Source organism: Amblyomma mixtum, chromosome 7 (assembly GCF_055824585.1).
Source record: "Amblyomma mixtum isolate Tamu chromosome 7, ASM5582458v1, whole genome shotgun sequence".
Taxonomy (NCBI): Eukaryota; Metazoa; Arthropoda; class Arachnida; order Ixodida; family Ixodidae; genus Amblyomma; species Amblyomma mixtum.
This window is the reverse complement of record NC_143018.1, coordinates 51,124,688-51,141,516: the sequence shown is the minus strand read 5'-3', so window position 1 is coordinate 51,141,516 and position 16,829 is coordinate 51,124,688. Positions and strand designations below refer to the sequence as shown.

Sequence of the window (16,829 nt, the reverse complement as noted above, 5' to 3'; positions counted from 1 at the left end):
ACCATATGCTTCCAGTTTCATTAAAAGAATGGAGTGTGAGACTGTGTCGAAAGCTTTTTTGATGTCAATAAATACGCTTACAGCAACATTATGGTTATGAAGAGCAGATAGGATAAGCTGTGATAGAGTAACTACAGCCGTGGACGTGGACCTGCTAGAAACAAATCCGTGTTGCTGAGGACAAATAATGTGATTAGCATCAAGAAAGGTTTTCAGTTGGAAAGCAATTAATTTTTCAAAAATGGTATTGACGACACTCAGTACAGATATTGACCTGTAACTAGACAGGTTGTTAGGGTCACCAGTTTTAAATATCGGAACAACTTTTGCAACTTTTAAAGTATCGGGGTATAAGCTAGAGTGTATCGCGTGATTGAATATTCTGCACAAAGGAACACAAAACAAATCAATGTTGTCCTTGATTACCTTAGCCATTATGCCGTCTGGCCCGGCCGCTTTATTCGTGGGCATGTTCGCCACAACACTTGCAACTTCATCGCTAGTAATGTTCGAGAAACTGAATTCATTATTAATACATCGAGGTATGCCGGATGTCACTGAAGCTAAGGAAGTAGGTTGCGCACTGTTCTGACCGTAGGTTGTGGAGAACTGATTAAACTGGTCTGCAGTCTCTATTGACAAGTTGTCAGGAACGATCTGTTTACTTTTAACTGTTCCCGCAACTTCTCCTACAATCTTCCATACTTGCTTAGTGTCATTTCCTTGACGATTAACCAAATTAGTATAATACAATTTCTTTGATTTTTTCATCAGCGCCACGGATTTGTTTCTGTAATACTTAAACTGTTTCAAGTAATAAGCATTTGTTCTGTTGTTTTTGAGCTTATTGTAGTATGAATCCTTTTTTTTCAATACTGTGAGTATTTCCTCAGTAATCCAAGTACATATGGCATGTTTATAGTTGCGCCGAGAAAACTTCAGCGTTGACTTAGTAATTGCATCGTAAACAGCAGATACGAAGTTAGCAAATTCTGTGTGAACGTCACTGTGACACAGATTTTCGAAATGAATAGATTCGAGCAAACGCCTGACATGCGCGTAGTCCACCCGTGAAAATACATTGGTATGGGTAGGGCAAGTACAATCGATACCCGACCGTGGCAGGAACAGAAAAGTTGAACAGTGATCAGCAATGTTTTGGTTACAAACACCAGCACAGGCATCCATATCACGGTTACATAAGATGTGATCAATAATTGTTGCAGACTGATGTGTAATTCTAGTGGGCACATTGATAACGTTCTTGAGGTTGAACGATTCCAATAAGAAAATATAATCTGGACAGTCATCCTTTGATAAGTCAATATTGAAATCACCAACTATTGCTAACTGATTATTAAAAGACATCAGAGGAACCAGAATGGACTCCATATCAGATATGAACTGACTTGTGCACGTGTTTGGCGGACGATATACCACGCCTATTACGACGTCTGTCTTAAGGCGAATAAAAAGTGCTTCCGTGGTTTTAGAGCTCAGAGAGCAATCCGAGAGCTGTTGATAATGTATGCCGTTTTTTATAAAAAGAGCAACGCCACCCCCTCGTGCGGTGCTATCTCTTGGTAAAGATAGCGTTGTGTAACCCGGTATGTACGGTATTTCTCCTTTCTTAAGCCAGGTTTCAGTTACAGCGATAAGATCATACTGGAAAGAATGCTGCGATAAATGTACAGTGAGTTGGTCTAGATTTTTATTTTTGCTGCGGACATTGCAATGAAAAATGGAAAGGCTTTCGCTCTCGTGCCACTTAGCACTGATTTCCTCAACGGAAAAGGCCATGTTTCTAGACTAATTGAGCAAGATCATCGCCACAGGTTATATGTAGAACATGCGAGGTATCTGTCTTGCGCATCAGGATCTTGCCATCTGATACCCATGTGTGTTTCCACTGTTTTTCCTTTTTGGCTTTCCGTGCTTTACCTAGCAAAATTTTGTTTGCCGGGCACAAATGTTCGTTGATGAACACGGGATTCTCGTGATCGTCAAAGCTCAGAAGTGTAGTGTTCAGCCGTTGCTCTTTCGCTGTTTTCAGAATGTTGTCTCTCACTTTCCTGGAAGCAAACTTAACAATGATGTTGGGTTCATCCTTGTTTTTTGAGGGCACACGATGGATAGCTTCAACATCGGATTCATCGAACTTGGTGCTCAAGAGATGACAGATCGATGTCATCACTGAAATCAGATTTTCACTGGGTGCTGGAGGGATGCCTTTGATTTCAAGGTTTTTTCTTCTACTGTACTGCTGCAGTTCAGTTAATTCGTGCCTGAGAGTTTTCACCTCATTTTTGAGTCGGTTGTTTCCTTTTTTCATTTCCTTGTTTACGTGTTTCACGTCAGACAGGATCTTTTTGAGCTCAGAGATCTCTGTTCAAAATTCTTCGAACTTTTCATTGATAAAGCCCATTGAAGTTTTGACAGATTCCATTTCAGATTCAATCACATGCTTTAAATTTTGCTTTAGTTCACTTTGCTTAGAGTTAAACTGTGCACTCAAGTCAGTCATAGCCTTTACAAGTTCTTTTATGGTTGAAGGAGGCTTATCACCCATGCTGGACACAAACACGAACGGAGCAATCCAGTAGCCTAAAATCGGTGTTTGTAATCAAAGATACAGGATACACACCTGCAATGAACGAAGAAGGCGGTTAGCCTCTGCCTGGTTGCGAAGGCTGCCTGGATTGCTCTGTGAATGATGTGGGGACCGTCGTGCTGCGGTTATATAGGGGACGCCGTTGATATCGGACACTAGTGCGCAGGTGCGGCTTGCCAGTAGAGAAGGGAGGGAGGGGGACGATCCGTGGACACGTGTAGGTTCCACCAGCGGTGACGGTAGCAGCTTCGGATTCCGCACCTCAAACGCGCATTTCTGCAATGAACGAAGAAGGCGGTTAGCCTCTGCCTGGTTGCGAAGGCTGCCTGGATTGCTCTGTGAATGATGTGGGGACCGTCGTGCTGCGGTTATATAGGGGACGCCGTTGATATCGGACAGTAGTGCGGTACGTGACCTTGCGGCGGCATCACAATTCTGGTCCCCCAGATAGCGAGCAAACTCCCCACCGACCGTGGCAGGTGGCAGTGAAACAAATGACTGGTCGCTCGGGAAGAGCAACCTGGGAAGCGCAAGGCCAGTGCCGCATCGCTTAACCTGGCATCATGCGCCCTATAAATCCATCCCTCTGAATGGCTACTCTGCGCTGCAGGACAAGTCTGTGAGCGATGTTTGATTGTTTTCTGTACGCTTGGGGGGAGGCTGAGGACGCGCACACCTTTATTTATAACCTACATGTCCGCTTCGATGAGCACGCACGAAATGAATGTTATGAAGGGTGCATGACCGCCTCCAAAAAAATCCAAGTTTAAGCGAAATCCGAGGTAGCAAACTATACGCGTAAGCGAAGGCTTCAACGGCTACTCCAAAACATGTAGGCTTCGCATAGCCGCCCAGAATTTTCTGCAGTTCAGATCTGTGGCTCCATTGAGTACAATTTTATGAAAACCATAAGCAAGTTTTCCGTAATTCAGCTAAAAATGCTCATGGCGACTTTGCAACACTAGCACATCATGTAATTACATATCATAAAAACTTCTATTTTCACTAGTTGGTGCATATTGAACATTAGAAAATAGCAGCGCTAAAGCATGCAGCCACAGAAGAACAGAACACAAGCGCTGTTCTTCTTCTGTGGTTGCATGCTTTAGCGTCGCTTTTTTGGGGTTCAAATACATATCGTGCAATGCCATTGAACTTGACAATTGCATAATTGCAATGAAACTTGGCGCAGATAAAAATAATTGCTTCTGTGAGATACCGCAAGACCGCTCTCGAAAACAGGACGTTCTTCCAGCGCTGAGGAAATTGGAAGGCGGCGACTTCCGGCGTGTGTCTTATTCTATATCGCCCCCAGCCGGAACCGTACGGCTTTCGTGCGGGGCGGCAGATCAAAAATAGGTGCCCGGCTAACGGCCTTTGCTCAGCCAGTTATCTGTAGTGCCGACCGTTTTCACAATTAGGTTCACATTTAAAAAAAAATCACATCCTCAGACTCCTTCTCACTGCGCTCCATCGCCACTGGTTTTAAGCACTCTCCAAGAGGAGAACGTATCCAGTCGCATATAGCAAGCAGCAGCCACTTCGTTCAGCGACATAGCTGCGCTCGAATCGATAGAATTCGACCAGGACATCAACGTGTAAGTATTCTTCATTCGCATGACTTTCTGAACTTGACTTTGGTACCTTTCCTGCAGATGGTGGGCATTGCATCGTGAACACCATGAAAGCTGAGCAGCGACCAGGGTCAACATCCCTCCGGTTTACTTCTACCCTGCTATTCCTGAATGCCATCCTCGCATCTGCAAGTTCATATGCCGTTCCAAGTGCCGCCCAAGTGTCTCACCCGTGCACAGAGAAGCAGTTCAAATGCAGCACGGTAGACCAGTGCGTGGCCTGGGTACAGCTTTGTGACGGAACACAGCACTGCGGCGACGGGTCGGACGAAAATAGCTGCACCAACAACGCGACGTGTTCCGAAGGCGAGTACAGATGCAGAGAAGGTGGGCCATGCATTCCGGCCACGTTGCGATGTGACGGTGAGCCGGACTGCGCCTACGGATCGGACGAACTTGAGGACAATTGCAAGAACAGTACCACCAAGATGTGTTCTCCGGATATGTTCGTTTGCCCGACTTATGCTCTCGGAGTCATTTGCGCACCTATCTCCTGGAGGTGCGATGGGAAAAGAGACTGCATAAACGCCTCGGACGAGCAGAATTGCGCACCAAGAACACGATGCCCGGAAACTGAGTTTGCGTGCAAAGACAACAGCACATGCATCAGGAACAGTTGGCGTTGCGATGGCGACCGCGACTGCCCGGACGGCTCGGACGAGCAAAATTGCACCTGTGCGGAAACTGAGTTTGCGTGCCACAGCAGGAACCGCTGCATTCACCAGACCTGGAGGTGCGATGGTGACCGCGACTGCTCTGACGGCTCGGATGAACTGAATTGCACATTTTCAAGGACCTGTTTGGAAACTGAATTCACGTGCGTGGTCAATGGCCGCTGCATTAATGCGACAGGGCGCTGCGACGGTAACCGTGACTGCTCAGACGGCTCGGACGAGCAGAACTGTACATCTGGATTACGCTGTGCGGGAGGTAAGATCCCCTGCAAAGACAACAGCAAATGCATCATGGAACATTGGCTGTGCGACGGGGACCGCGACTGCTCAGACGGCTCGGACGAGCAGAACTGCACATCTGGACTACGCTGTGCGGGAGGTAAGATCCCGTGCAAAGACAACAGCAAATGCATCATGGAACACTGGCTGTGCGACTGGGACCAAGACTGCGCAGATTTGTCTGACGAGCAGAATTGCACTTCCTTAAAGAAGTGTGCAGAAACTGAGTTCACGTGCGTGGACAATGGCCGCTGCATTAAAGACACTTGGCGCTGCGACGGTGACCGCGACTGCTTAGACGGGTCGGACGAGCAGAATTGCACTTCAGAAATTCGCTGTACGAAAGATGAGTTTGCGTGCAAAAACAACAGCCGCTGCATCCAGAAAAATTGGCTGTGCGACGGTGAGCGCGACTGCTCAGACGGGTCGGACGAGCAGAATTGTACATTGGTAAAGATGTGTCCGGAAACTCAGTTCGCATGCCAGGATAACGGCTACTGTATCTTTAATTCTTGGAGGTGCGACGGCGAGCGTGACTGTTCCGACGGCTCGGACGAGCAGAACTGTACGTCCGCAATGGTCTGTGAGGAAGATAAGTTCCCGTGCAAAGACAACAGCAAATGCATCAGGGAAAGTTGGTTGTGCGATTGGGACCGCGACTGTGCAGATGGGTCGGACGAGCAGAATTGCACCTCCTTAAAGAAGTGTGCAGAAACTGAGTTCACGTGCGTGGCGAACGGCCGCTGCATTAACGACACTTGGCGTTGCGACGGTGACAGCGACTGCTCAGACGGTTCGGACGAGCAGGACTGTGCATCCGGATTACGCTGTGGGGGAGGTAAGATCCCGTGCAAAGACAACAGCAAATGCATCATGGAACACTGGCTGTGCGACGGGGGCCGCGACTGCGCAGATGGGTCTGACGAGCAGAATTGCACCTCTGTAAAGAAGTGCGCGAACGATGAGTTCGCGTGCCAGAATACTAACCTCTGCATCAATGAGGCTTGGCGCTGCGATGGCGAGCGCGACTGCTCAGATGGCTCGGACGAACAGAACTGTACATCCGGATTACGCTGTGCGGCACCTAAGATCCCGTGCAAAGACAGCAGCAAATGCATCAGGGAAAACTGGATGTGCGACGGCGAGCGCGACTGCGCAGATGGGTCGGACGAGCAGAATTGCACAAGGACGGAGACGTGCTCCCACACGCAGTTCGGATGCGTCTCGCGAAACGGGTCCTTCGCTTGCATCGACAAAACGCGAGTCTGTGACGGACACAAAGACTGCGAGGACGGCTCCGACGAACCAGATTCCTGCCAAAAGCTGCCGCTGGAATGTGAAGGGAATTACTTCGGATGCGACAACGGGGCGTGTATTGCTATGGAGCGGAAGTGCGACGGCCATTACGACTGCAATGATCTCAGCGACGAGGTGGACTGCGGCGCAGAAGGCATCCGCGGCTGCTCTGGTGACGAGTTTGCATGTGCTTCTGGACGCCTCTGTATTCCTCGCCGCTCTCGCTGTGACCATTGGAACGACTGCCCGGACGGCTCTGACGAGAGCGACTGCCCTACCGAGGAGAAGTTTAATTCTCTAAATTTCATCTGAGAGTGATTAACGTTACTCACCATTCCTATTTTTTACCATTCTTTGCAAGTATTTACAAGGGAGAAGGAATGTTGTCCAGTTAAGGAGGGGTCAGGTTCTTTCTGGATAGGAGCTCCCATGAGTGCATGGAGCTAGATGGACGGAGGCAAAGCGGGAAAGTGAACAGTTACAAAAAAGCTCAAGGTTCCAGCTGTTCAGAGGTCCTGTTCGCAGAGACTATGCGAATATCAGAGTAGCGGTGTGCGAGCGCAAACACGAAAGGCTTCCAGCACGCGCGGTTTGTGTCCGAGCTGCGCAGTACAGGTCTCTTAGCATAGCTGGCTCGTTAAATCTCTTAAAATGAGTGCCAAAAAGTTCCTCAGTTAGTGAAATCATACGAAGGCATTAAAAGGGCCGCACGAAAGGCTCTACATGTTGAAGAGTTTGGTCTAGGAAGTTTTAAAATGAATGGTAGACCCATTTACTTGTCTTGAAGGTGACATTTTGTAACCTAGTGCACTGCAGTATGTGTCTGAATTTTGGGCTTTTTAATAAACTGTGCATTTGAATAAAGTCTTATTTCTGTCATCGGTGTGGCCAATATCTTTTTTGGAGCAAAGGATAACTACAGCGTGGACCACAGCGGAGAAGAAATGTGATCCTGAAATCTTGTTTTGCAAGAAATCATGAACAAAAATCCCGTTTAGTCGACAGTGCGCTTAGTATACAGAAGACATCGCCAGAAATGCGCGTGCGCGACTATAAAATACACAAATTCGCTGTTTAAATGGTAAATTCTTAAAGCGGATTGCGGGTGCAGCACAGCTCCGTCTGCTACCTGGGACGACGACTTCTTTGTGGCTCCTGGGACCCACAGGCCAACTGAAAAGCGACCAGGGTGTGGCCCCCAAGCAGCCGATTGCCGATGGCTCAGAACACATAAAGATGGCCATCTGTCCTGTAACGTGCCATGTCCGTAGCATCGACTTGGTTGCCGTAGAGAACAGCGGCATCGCTGCCTTCCACACGAATCCTTTCCGGCGACTACGGAAAGAGCAACTAACTTTGTCGCAAGAGCAACCGGTGAATGCGGGACCACTATGCAGCGGCAGGGCGTTTAATTACGGAGATAAATTTTCTCTGCAATAGAAAGAAGAGCACTGCTGTCAGCATCCAGCAATCGTTGCCACCTTCTCACTAAGGACACAGTGGATCCTGGTATAAGTCGTCAGAAAATATTCTAGACCCACAGCACGAAAGCTATAAAAGCCAAAGAGAACACAATGTAAAGTAAGGTGAAGGTGAACATCAAGCTAAATACTACCGGCGCCAGTTCTCATACTCGAGTTCATCCCGACCACTGTAATCCCGAAAAGTCACTAATAGATGTGGGCCCAGGAAGTTCATAGGAGTAACGACGGGTAGCAGGGGTCGCAAAGCTGGTTGCATTGTCACGGTACCTATTGGATCGCTCCCCACTATGAACCCAAGCCTCCCCCAAATACGACCGAAGGCACAATACACCGTTACTGCAACACACTCTGTGTTCTACCAAATGGAGGCGAGCAAACGTCAGTGCGTCAGCCTTTTAAATGTCCAAAACGGATACCCCGCTCCTATTTAAGCATTTTTAGGGTTCGCATTATGTCCGCCTGCACGTGCAGTCAACTTAAAGAGCATCATCAGGCTGCCTTAGAAATGTTAAAGACGATAACTATTACTGACAAGCAGACAAGTGCGGTAGCGCCCTGCCTGTTGCGGTATCTGTAAAATAAGAGGTTTGCTTCATGTCAGGGCATCCTTACCGAGGAAAACATGAAACGAAAAAGGAAAGTAATTCTTCGCACCAATTGTCATCCATGTTTTATATTATTCTTCTCGATTCGACCAATTAGGAGAAGAAAATACGAATCACATCCGTTGACAATACAATCACTCAAACATCACTAAAGGGCATCTTCCAAGCGAGAAGTGTTTTGTGCCTGACTGTCTCTGTAATGAGAGATTTTATTACGGAATGCATGTATTGTCGATAAGGTGCTTTGTTTCCCGCTTGAAAAGGAAGCGGGGTGACGTGATAATTTCATTCCAATTCCATTCCGTTCCAAATTTTTTCTTTGCACTCACTCCTATGCCCTCGCCTTATGTGGATTCACTCACTAAGAGCAGCATATGATATGAATCCAATAGCGGCCTTACATTAATTGCATTTCTTCCGTCCGCAGCTTATACAACTGTGCTCGGAAGACGTGAGCTCGTTGTTCTCGCTTACTACCTGACACGAGACGGAAAATCTGTATTCATATCTAAAGCGGCGTGTAGTTAATAAAATTTATGACCGCGAAAGAATGCAAAAGTGCGCTCCTTCATCAGTCAAATTCAGGAGACAGAGACAGACACAGTTTTGTAGCTTGTTTTCTTCACAAGATCAAAAAAAAATCGCTGATCATCGTCCTGTCATGCTTAATTGTATTGCTAAACACTTAAAAAGGTAGGCATTCAGCTAAACACGCAAATAGGTAGATATCCAAACACGTAAAAAGGTAAAATACAATATTCCACAACGGATCAAATAAATTAAACAAATCAATCAGCAAATTTTATGTTTTACTTTTGCGGGAGCGCAATTAGTTCAGCCACGAGACTTCAGCATTTCCGCACGAGGCCCTTGACGTCCAGGCATGCTGCTTTCTTCAAACCAAACGGACTTTCACCTCTTTCTTTAGTTTGTGCGGCTGGGTGTACTTGCGAGAATAAAAGAAATAAAGGACGCAAGGGCCTTGCACGATATTCTCTTATCCAAAGTTCAAAATGTCAAGAGAGTATGCTTTGATAATTACAAACTATTCCGTTGTTTTTTGCAAAACCAATCACCGCTTTGAAAACCTACGTTCTGAGCCTAATATACAGTCGCGGTTTCAAATCTGCTGATAACTTTTAACTACCCATAATCTCTGCGGCATCGGTTGCTTGGAGAAGCTTGTGTTAAGAATAGTCTATTTTGCAATAAAAAAAGGCTCAAAGACCGCAACACTCCAACAGAGTCCATTCGTCTCTCGCGCCATGCCTAACAGAATAGCCTGACGAGTAAGGCCCATGTCGGATGCGAGATGTAGCGCTCATTTTCTTCCCTCCATCAATCTCTTTCTACTTCGAAGCGTGTCTTCTCTTTTATTTCTTTTAATTACTTTACCGCAGAGCCCTTCCTTACCTCCTCTCCCTGGCGCCTGGAGGCACCTGCCATACTCCAGACGAAACATATAAACAAGAAAAAGAAGACTCACCCTCTCCAGCTGGCCTCAGTTGAACGACTTGGGGATACCAAGAACAACCGTGATGCGGTCTCTTATTTGTCAACAGAGGATGATGAACTGTGCGCGCCGAAATGCCCGCCACTACATTGTCTGCGTCGCGTAAACAGTTCTCCAATAGTGCTTCGTAAACCGTCAATTCCGGTTGGCGATGACGCGGAGGGAATCGAACCCTCCTACCTGCGCCCTAAGAGTGTGAAAAACGAGCGCATCACACAGGCTGGTCGGGCAGTAGAGAAAATGGGGGGGGGGGGGGGGGGGGGGGCACGGTTCGGGATCGTTCATCCGACGTGACCCCTTCGCCTCACCTCCGGCCTTGGAGACTCCGCCCACGTCACTGAACGCCGTCGCCTCCGGTCGCCGACGTTCTAAGAAGTTGCATGCAGTTGCGTACGCACAGGGAGGCCTCAAGTGAAATTCACGATGGATAGAGAACATGCCTATCCTCTTACCCTCACCCATGGTACTGCAAATTTAATGCCTTAGAAGGCGACATATTTAGGAATAAGTAAGTAATGCGAAATCATCGTGTTAGGGCCTTCTTGGCGGAATATCCACGATGTTGCACCTAACTGCAACCCCAGATCTCTTGGATGTCGGCGGAATTTTTTGTCAACGTGACATCGGCGCCTTTCCGAAAATGCACGACGCCTTTTCGTCGCCCTTAGTGCGGAAGGGAGACCAGCGAATACGCAGCCTCAGGACACCGAGTTCGGTAGCCCGTGGCATCAGTGAATCGATCATGAATCTAATAAAAGAGAGGTTGAGGAAAACCAAGACTTTTCGCATTTTTTTCTGAAAACGATGATGTGAGAGCTATTGTGGAGGTCACCTCATAGTGTTTACCCAGTAAATATTTCGGGCATCAAATGAAATTTGTGATCCTTTTGCGCAAGTGGCACTAAAAGCCCCTGCTTTCCAACGAACTGGCAAAAATGGCATGTTGAACAGAAGTCTGTTTATCTCACTTCTCTGCTATAGTAGGACATGAAGTCTGGAATCTTTATAACCGATATGACATTTTTTGATATGGTATCAGCTACTTAATTATTAAGGGGTGGATTTATGCGCAATTGAAAGAGGCTATTGAGGCGGATGGTGCCACCAGCCGCGTGTGCGTGTGTGTGTGTATGTATATATATATATATATATATATATATATATAGACACATGCCTTCCTTAGAAGATGAGGAAGAACGCAACGGGCGATTTGAAAAAAACGAAGTGACTCTGCTCCGTCTCGTGCTGACCTGACTGGCTGCTGGTGTTCCTCGGTGCAAGAGTGACTTCTTTGTAACGTTACGTTACAATGTATATATATATATACATTGTAACGTAACATTACAAAAGTTTATATATATATATATATATATATATATATATATATATATATATATATATATATATATATAACCTTTTAATCGCAAAATAAAGTGAAGGCCATGTGCTCTTTTGATACTAAATTTTACGTTCTGGGCAATACGATCGCCCTCGCCCCCATCCTCATCTGCTCTAACTTGGACAGGGAATTTACCATGGAGCTCTCTGTCGATCTCGACACAAATGTGCAGACGCAATGACGGTAAACTCTTTTGACGCCTCCTGACTTTTAGTGGCGTAATCATTTGACGGTGGGAAGCGAAAGAAAAGAGGGGCTTGCTATGACATACATGACGCATGTCAGGTCACCGAAAGCAAGGGGTATAGGAGATGTTCCTTAATTCTAGTGAGCGATGCGAGATTAACAGCGTAATTGTTTGATTGCTTAAAGATAATGAACTTGAAAGCCGTCACCGCACGCGAAACTCTGAGGTCCTGGCTGCGAATCCCACCACCGGCGCACGGTTTTTTTTTTTGCTTTCAAATGTATTTATCTTTAAGCGATAAAAAAATGACACTATTAATCTCCCACTGATCAACACCACAAATAAAAGAGAGAAAGCAAAAACATCCCCTATGGTCCTTGGTTTCGGTGACTGGTGGCTTCCTTCATGTAACCCTATGATGGTTATTCGGCTAGGCAGCTTTATACCGTTCGCTGCAAGGCTGTTAATGACTCACTTATGTCGCTGGCGTAACACGTCACGTGACCGCGAAGTGGTAACGTGAAGTCGCCAGCCACTGACGTCACCGAACAGGTGCTAGCGGTGCCTCTGCTTTTCATCACAAATAGCTCCCTTGACAAAATGCGTAGATGAGGGAGCATATTCCCTCAAAATATGTTCTTTTCGGTTCTGAAGTATCATCTGTTCTTTCCTGTAAGTATCTTGGCATCACCTTAACTCATACCGTAACATGGTCTTCGCATATCACGAACATCGCTAATGACGCTAACCGCACCCTTGGCTTCCTACGTCGAAATCTTCGTTTTACTACCCCTTCTATCAAATTATTAGCTTATAAAACATTCGTCCGACCTAAACTAGAATTCGCGTCAGCAGTATGGGATCCTCATCAATCTAACCTTTCTATAATCCTTGAAAAAGTTCAAAACCGCGCTATCCGTTTTATTTATTGTGACTACTCTTACTATACTAGCGTGTCCTCTTTAAAATCCAGAGCATCCTTGCCTAACCTTGAAACTAGAAGAAAAATATCTCGACTATGCCTATTCCACAAGTTCTATCATTCACCTTTAGGATCATCTATCATATCAACAGCTCATCGTCCTTCTAGCCGCAACAACCACATCAAGACCGTATACCAACCCGCTTCAAGAACAACATCTCATTTCCGTTCTTTTTTTGTCATATCATCTCGGGACTGGAACGATCTGCCGCCGGAAGCCGTACTCATCGTCAACTGCATCGACTTCAAGAAAAAGATTGAGGCCATCCTTATGTAATCAGTAATCTTTATGTATCCTGTAATCTTTATGTATCCTGTAATCTTTATGTATCCTGATCTTTATGTACTCTGTAATCTTTATATAATCTGCATGTAATCCGCCCATCCCTCATGTAATGCCCCACAACCGGGGCCTTTGAGGCAATAAATAAATAAATAAATTAATAATCTTGGAGGCCTTCTTTTCAATTTCCTCTCTATAAATGAAGCATCTCCAGTAAGTTATTCGTTGTCGGATGTGTTACAACAGAGCTTTCCCAGTCTTGCTTCCCCAGTGCCAGAAGTGCACATCCTAGTAGAACGGCCACCGAGCAAGCATTCTTTGCGATAGAATGATTTTCCCTCATATCGGTGACATGTAAAGTTATTTTGTAGTGTCTGCGGCACTTTGCCCAAAAACATAGATGAGGCATACCCTTCGAAAGGACGCTCACTCAACAGCATACTTAGCATCAGCCAGCTGTTTACTCCGCGCTCGCACTAAGACTCAGTCGTCTGCCTGCCCGTTCCTTTTTTCATGGACCACTTCAAATGCTAGCAGTGTGTCGATTCAGTGCCTTCTTAATTATTCCGATAACTTCTGCTAATTTGTAATATTTAACAGAGCCATGGTTCTTGGAAGCAAAGCAGTATAAGTTCATTATGATCAGCACGCACAAAACTGAGATACTGTAAGAATGGCGTTGAAAGGCAAACAAAAAATATGCCTGTGGTTCAACGTGGCTTGAACGTGGTTATACGAGCGAAAGCTCTGTTTAGCATGGTGAGATATGGTTCGTTTGATATGAATGTTTTATTATTTCAAATCAAATTCTTCATCACCGCCTTGTTGTGGCTTGACTAAGGTGAAGGCTGTTTTACGCTCTGTAAAGTAATTGCTTTCACTTAGAAGTTGGGTAACTGAGAGGTGAAAACTTGGTGGTACGTGATGCCCACTGTCTAAAATCAAATCTCAAGGTCAAGGGTTAAAGTCAAACATCAAGTTCAGGTACCCAATGGTCATAGTCTTATGATCACGTGGTCGTACTGCATAGCTTGGGCCGTACAACCATGCAGTTGAGTTGGGTTTGACCTTGTGAGGCACTGAAGGTCATTGTCGATGTGGTGCCCATTGTCTCAAATCAAATGGCAAGGTCCAAGTCAACCTCAAAGGAAACGGTCAAGGGCCAGGGTCTAAGAACAAAGTCAGGTTTCCATTGGTCATGGTCATATGATCACGTGGTCATACTACCATAGATTGGGCCATATCAGCACACAGTTGAGTGCGTTTGACCTCGTAAGGCATTGAAGGTCATTGTCTCCTCCTATCGAAATCGGAAGTTGTATCCCGAGGCTTTGGCTCTGAAACAAAAAAAAACGCGCTGAGATTTGTGGAGGTGCCCTGCCTCTAGTGGATAAGGTTGTCTGCTGCAAATGCAGCAAATTTTGTATGGGTATAGATAAAAGTGCGAGTACGCTCCAACAGACAATCGAATACCCCACAGTGCCGAACTTAGAGCAGAATCATCAAGCAGGAGTCATTGGTGTCGATTCAACTACGCCACATTGCTGCAGAGTCATCGAAAGAGGCTTAGACCAGGAGTAGTCACAGGGATGCCCTGATGATTTTTTAGCTTTTTCAGAATGGCTGATGATGATGATGTTGTTATTTCGATCTAGCGGCTGTGGAGGGGTTTCGGTCACTCCACACAACACAGGGCGCACAATGACACAACGTGGGGCGCTTGGACGACTTCGAAAATTAGATACGTTGGCGCAACAGGCACTTTAGAAAACAGCGCAACTCTGCCTGCTGCGATGAGTCACGACAAGGTCAATGAACACAACGGTGAAAGAGTCAAGCAGCGCAGAAGAGTTCCGATGCCACTTTCGAAGAAACTCTTAAGCACTAAGACGGATTCGTAAGGAAAGATTCATATGGTAATGCCATGAACCAGCGGCTTCATACTGCGACCCAGGTACGGCTCGAGGCGTTACTGCTGGCAGTAACCGAATTATCTGTGACGGCATAGCATCACAAGACGATCAGTGACCAGAGGAAAGGGTTTCTTCGAAATAAACGTTAGATATGCGATGTTAGGCCTTCGTATCGCATAGCTTTACTGTCAAAGTTTTTCTTTATCGCGAATATTCATTCCCTCTTTGACGGTCATGCATCACTTGACGACGTATTCTAAAACGACTATTGGTTTCTTTCCTCTAAATCAGCGTTGGTTCTGCGGCATCAAAACATAATTTCATGCTAACTGAAATGTTTACCGCTAAGGAGGGGGACAAATTACACCCAACACCTGACTGGCATCAGTCATGTGTTGTGTGCTATTTGTCCCAGCCCGTAGCGCTGAACGTGTAGGTTACTCAAAAGGTGCCAACCAGCACAGGCCGAAGTACGACCTTGGTATCACCAGCTGGCCTATGAGATTTGCTTTATTTCTAGCAAACCAGCTTTTGGTGTATGCTATCATGACATCACGTGATTGCCATGTTTATTAATAACAGCGTCCTTTCGGCCAATCAGCAAAAACTTGTGCATGTATTAACGAAACCTTCCGTTTGCTACTTAGGTGCGACTCCCTACTATGGTGCGGCAATGCAAGGCGAATAGTACCCCTGTAGAAGGGTGCATTCCCCAACATCCCTTCTACTTAGGACAGAAAAGCAATAAGTCGTGGCGATATTTTTATGCGAAGCATACTAAAATAGCCCAACCCAGCTCCTCGAGCGCGGCGGTGTCGTTACCATTGACCTTTCGTGACCTCCATGTCATACCACGTGATGCGTGACGTCACAGCAGATGAACAACGGGGGCCCAACTGGCGCCGTCGCGCGAGGCGTCGTGACCAAGGATGACCACGTGGTGCGTGACGTCACAGCAGATGAGAAACGGGGCCCAGCTCGCGCCGTCGCGCGAGGCGTCGCGACCAAGGAGGACCACATGATGCGTGACGTAACGACATAGGAGAAACGGGGCCCCAGCTCGCGCCGTAGCGCGAGGCGTCGCGACCAATGTGTTTCCTGCTTCTGCCGCTAGGTGCGCTGTAGTGAACACGTGATGCATTTTACTCTGTCTCCGCACAGCTGGAGACAGAGTAAAATGAATTTGATTTATAAAGGGAAAGGAGATAAGATGAACATAAAATCCTTCCGTCCGATTACGATAACATCTGTTATGTACAGGCTGGCAATGCAGGCGGTGAAATTAAAAATGCAGTCATGGGTAGAAGGGAATAGGATACTCGGAGAACTTCAGAATGGGTTCAGAAGGGGTAGGCGGTTAGATGATAGCCTGTTCGTGCTTACCCAATGCATAGAAATAGCTAAGGCGGAAAATAGACCTCTGTTTATAGCCTTTCTAGACATAAGCGGTGCATACGATAACGTGAACAGGGAACTCCTGTGGAGCATATTGAAAGATTTAGGTATTGGGGATGAGGTAATTGATTTTCTACAGGAAATCTACCGAGATAATGAAGTTGAAATTACATGGGAAGGGAAAAAAAGTACCACAACTGTAGGGGTGCACAAAGGATTAAGGCAAGGTTGCCCTCTATCACCGCTGCTGTTCATGCTTTACGTGATAAATATGGAAAGAAGGCTAGAAGAAAGTAATCTGGGTTATAATCTATCGTACAGATTAGGCGGAAATGTAGTTGAGCAGCGACTCCCGGGTTTAATGTATGCGGACGATATTGTACTGTTAGCAGATAGCCAGGAAGATTTACAAACTTTGGTTAATTGCTGTGGAGACGAAGGAGACGCTCTAGGATTCAGTTTTAGCGCAACTAAATCAGGTTTGATGATTTTTAACGATACAACTGATCAGGTGCTTACCATACAAGGCCACGAAATACCCAAAGTGGCCGAATACAAATACCTCGGGATATGG

At 46.2% G+C, this 16,829-nt stretch overlaps 1 protein-coding gene and 1 pseudogene across 1 annotated transcript; one reads left to right on the top strand and one right to left on the bottom strand.

The window, feature by feature from the left end:
• Positions 1–1,804: 1,804 nt before the first annotated feature.
• Positions 1,805–2,569, bottom strand: LOC149336082 (uncharacterized; annotated as a pseudogene).
• Positions 2,570–3,943: 1,374 nt separating this feature from the next.
• On the top strand, positions 3,944–7,373 carry LOC149336081 (uncharacterized). Its single transcript, XM_089552576.1, has 2 exons — positions 3,944–4,209; positions 4,267–7,373. The coding sequence occupies exon 2, from the start codon at positions 4,293–4,295 to the stop codon at positions 6,804–6,806; it is 2,514 nt and encodes an 837-aa protein (XP_089408702.1). The 5' UTR covers positions 3,944–4,209; positions 4,267–4,292; the 3' UTR covers positions 6,807–7,373.
• Positions 7,374–16,829: the final 9,456 nt, after the last annotated feature.

Coding starts and splice junctions, on each gene's coding strand:
- LOC149336081 (XM_089552576.1), top strand. CDS start 4,293: ATGAAAGCTGAGCAGCGACCAGGGTCAACATCCCTCCGGTTTACTTCT.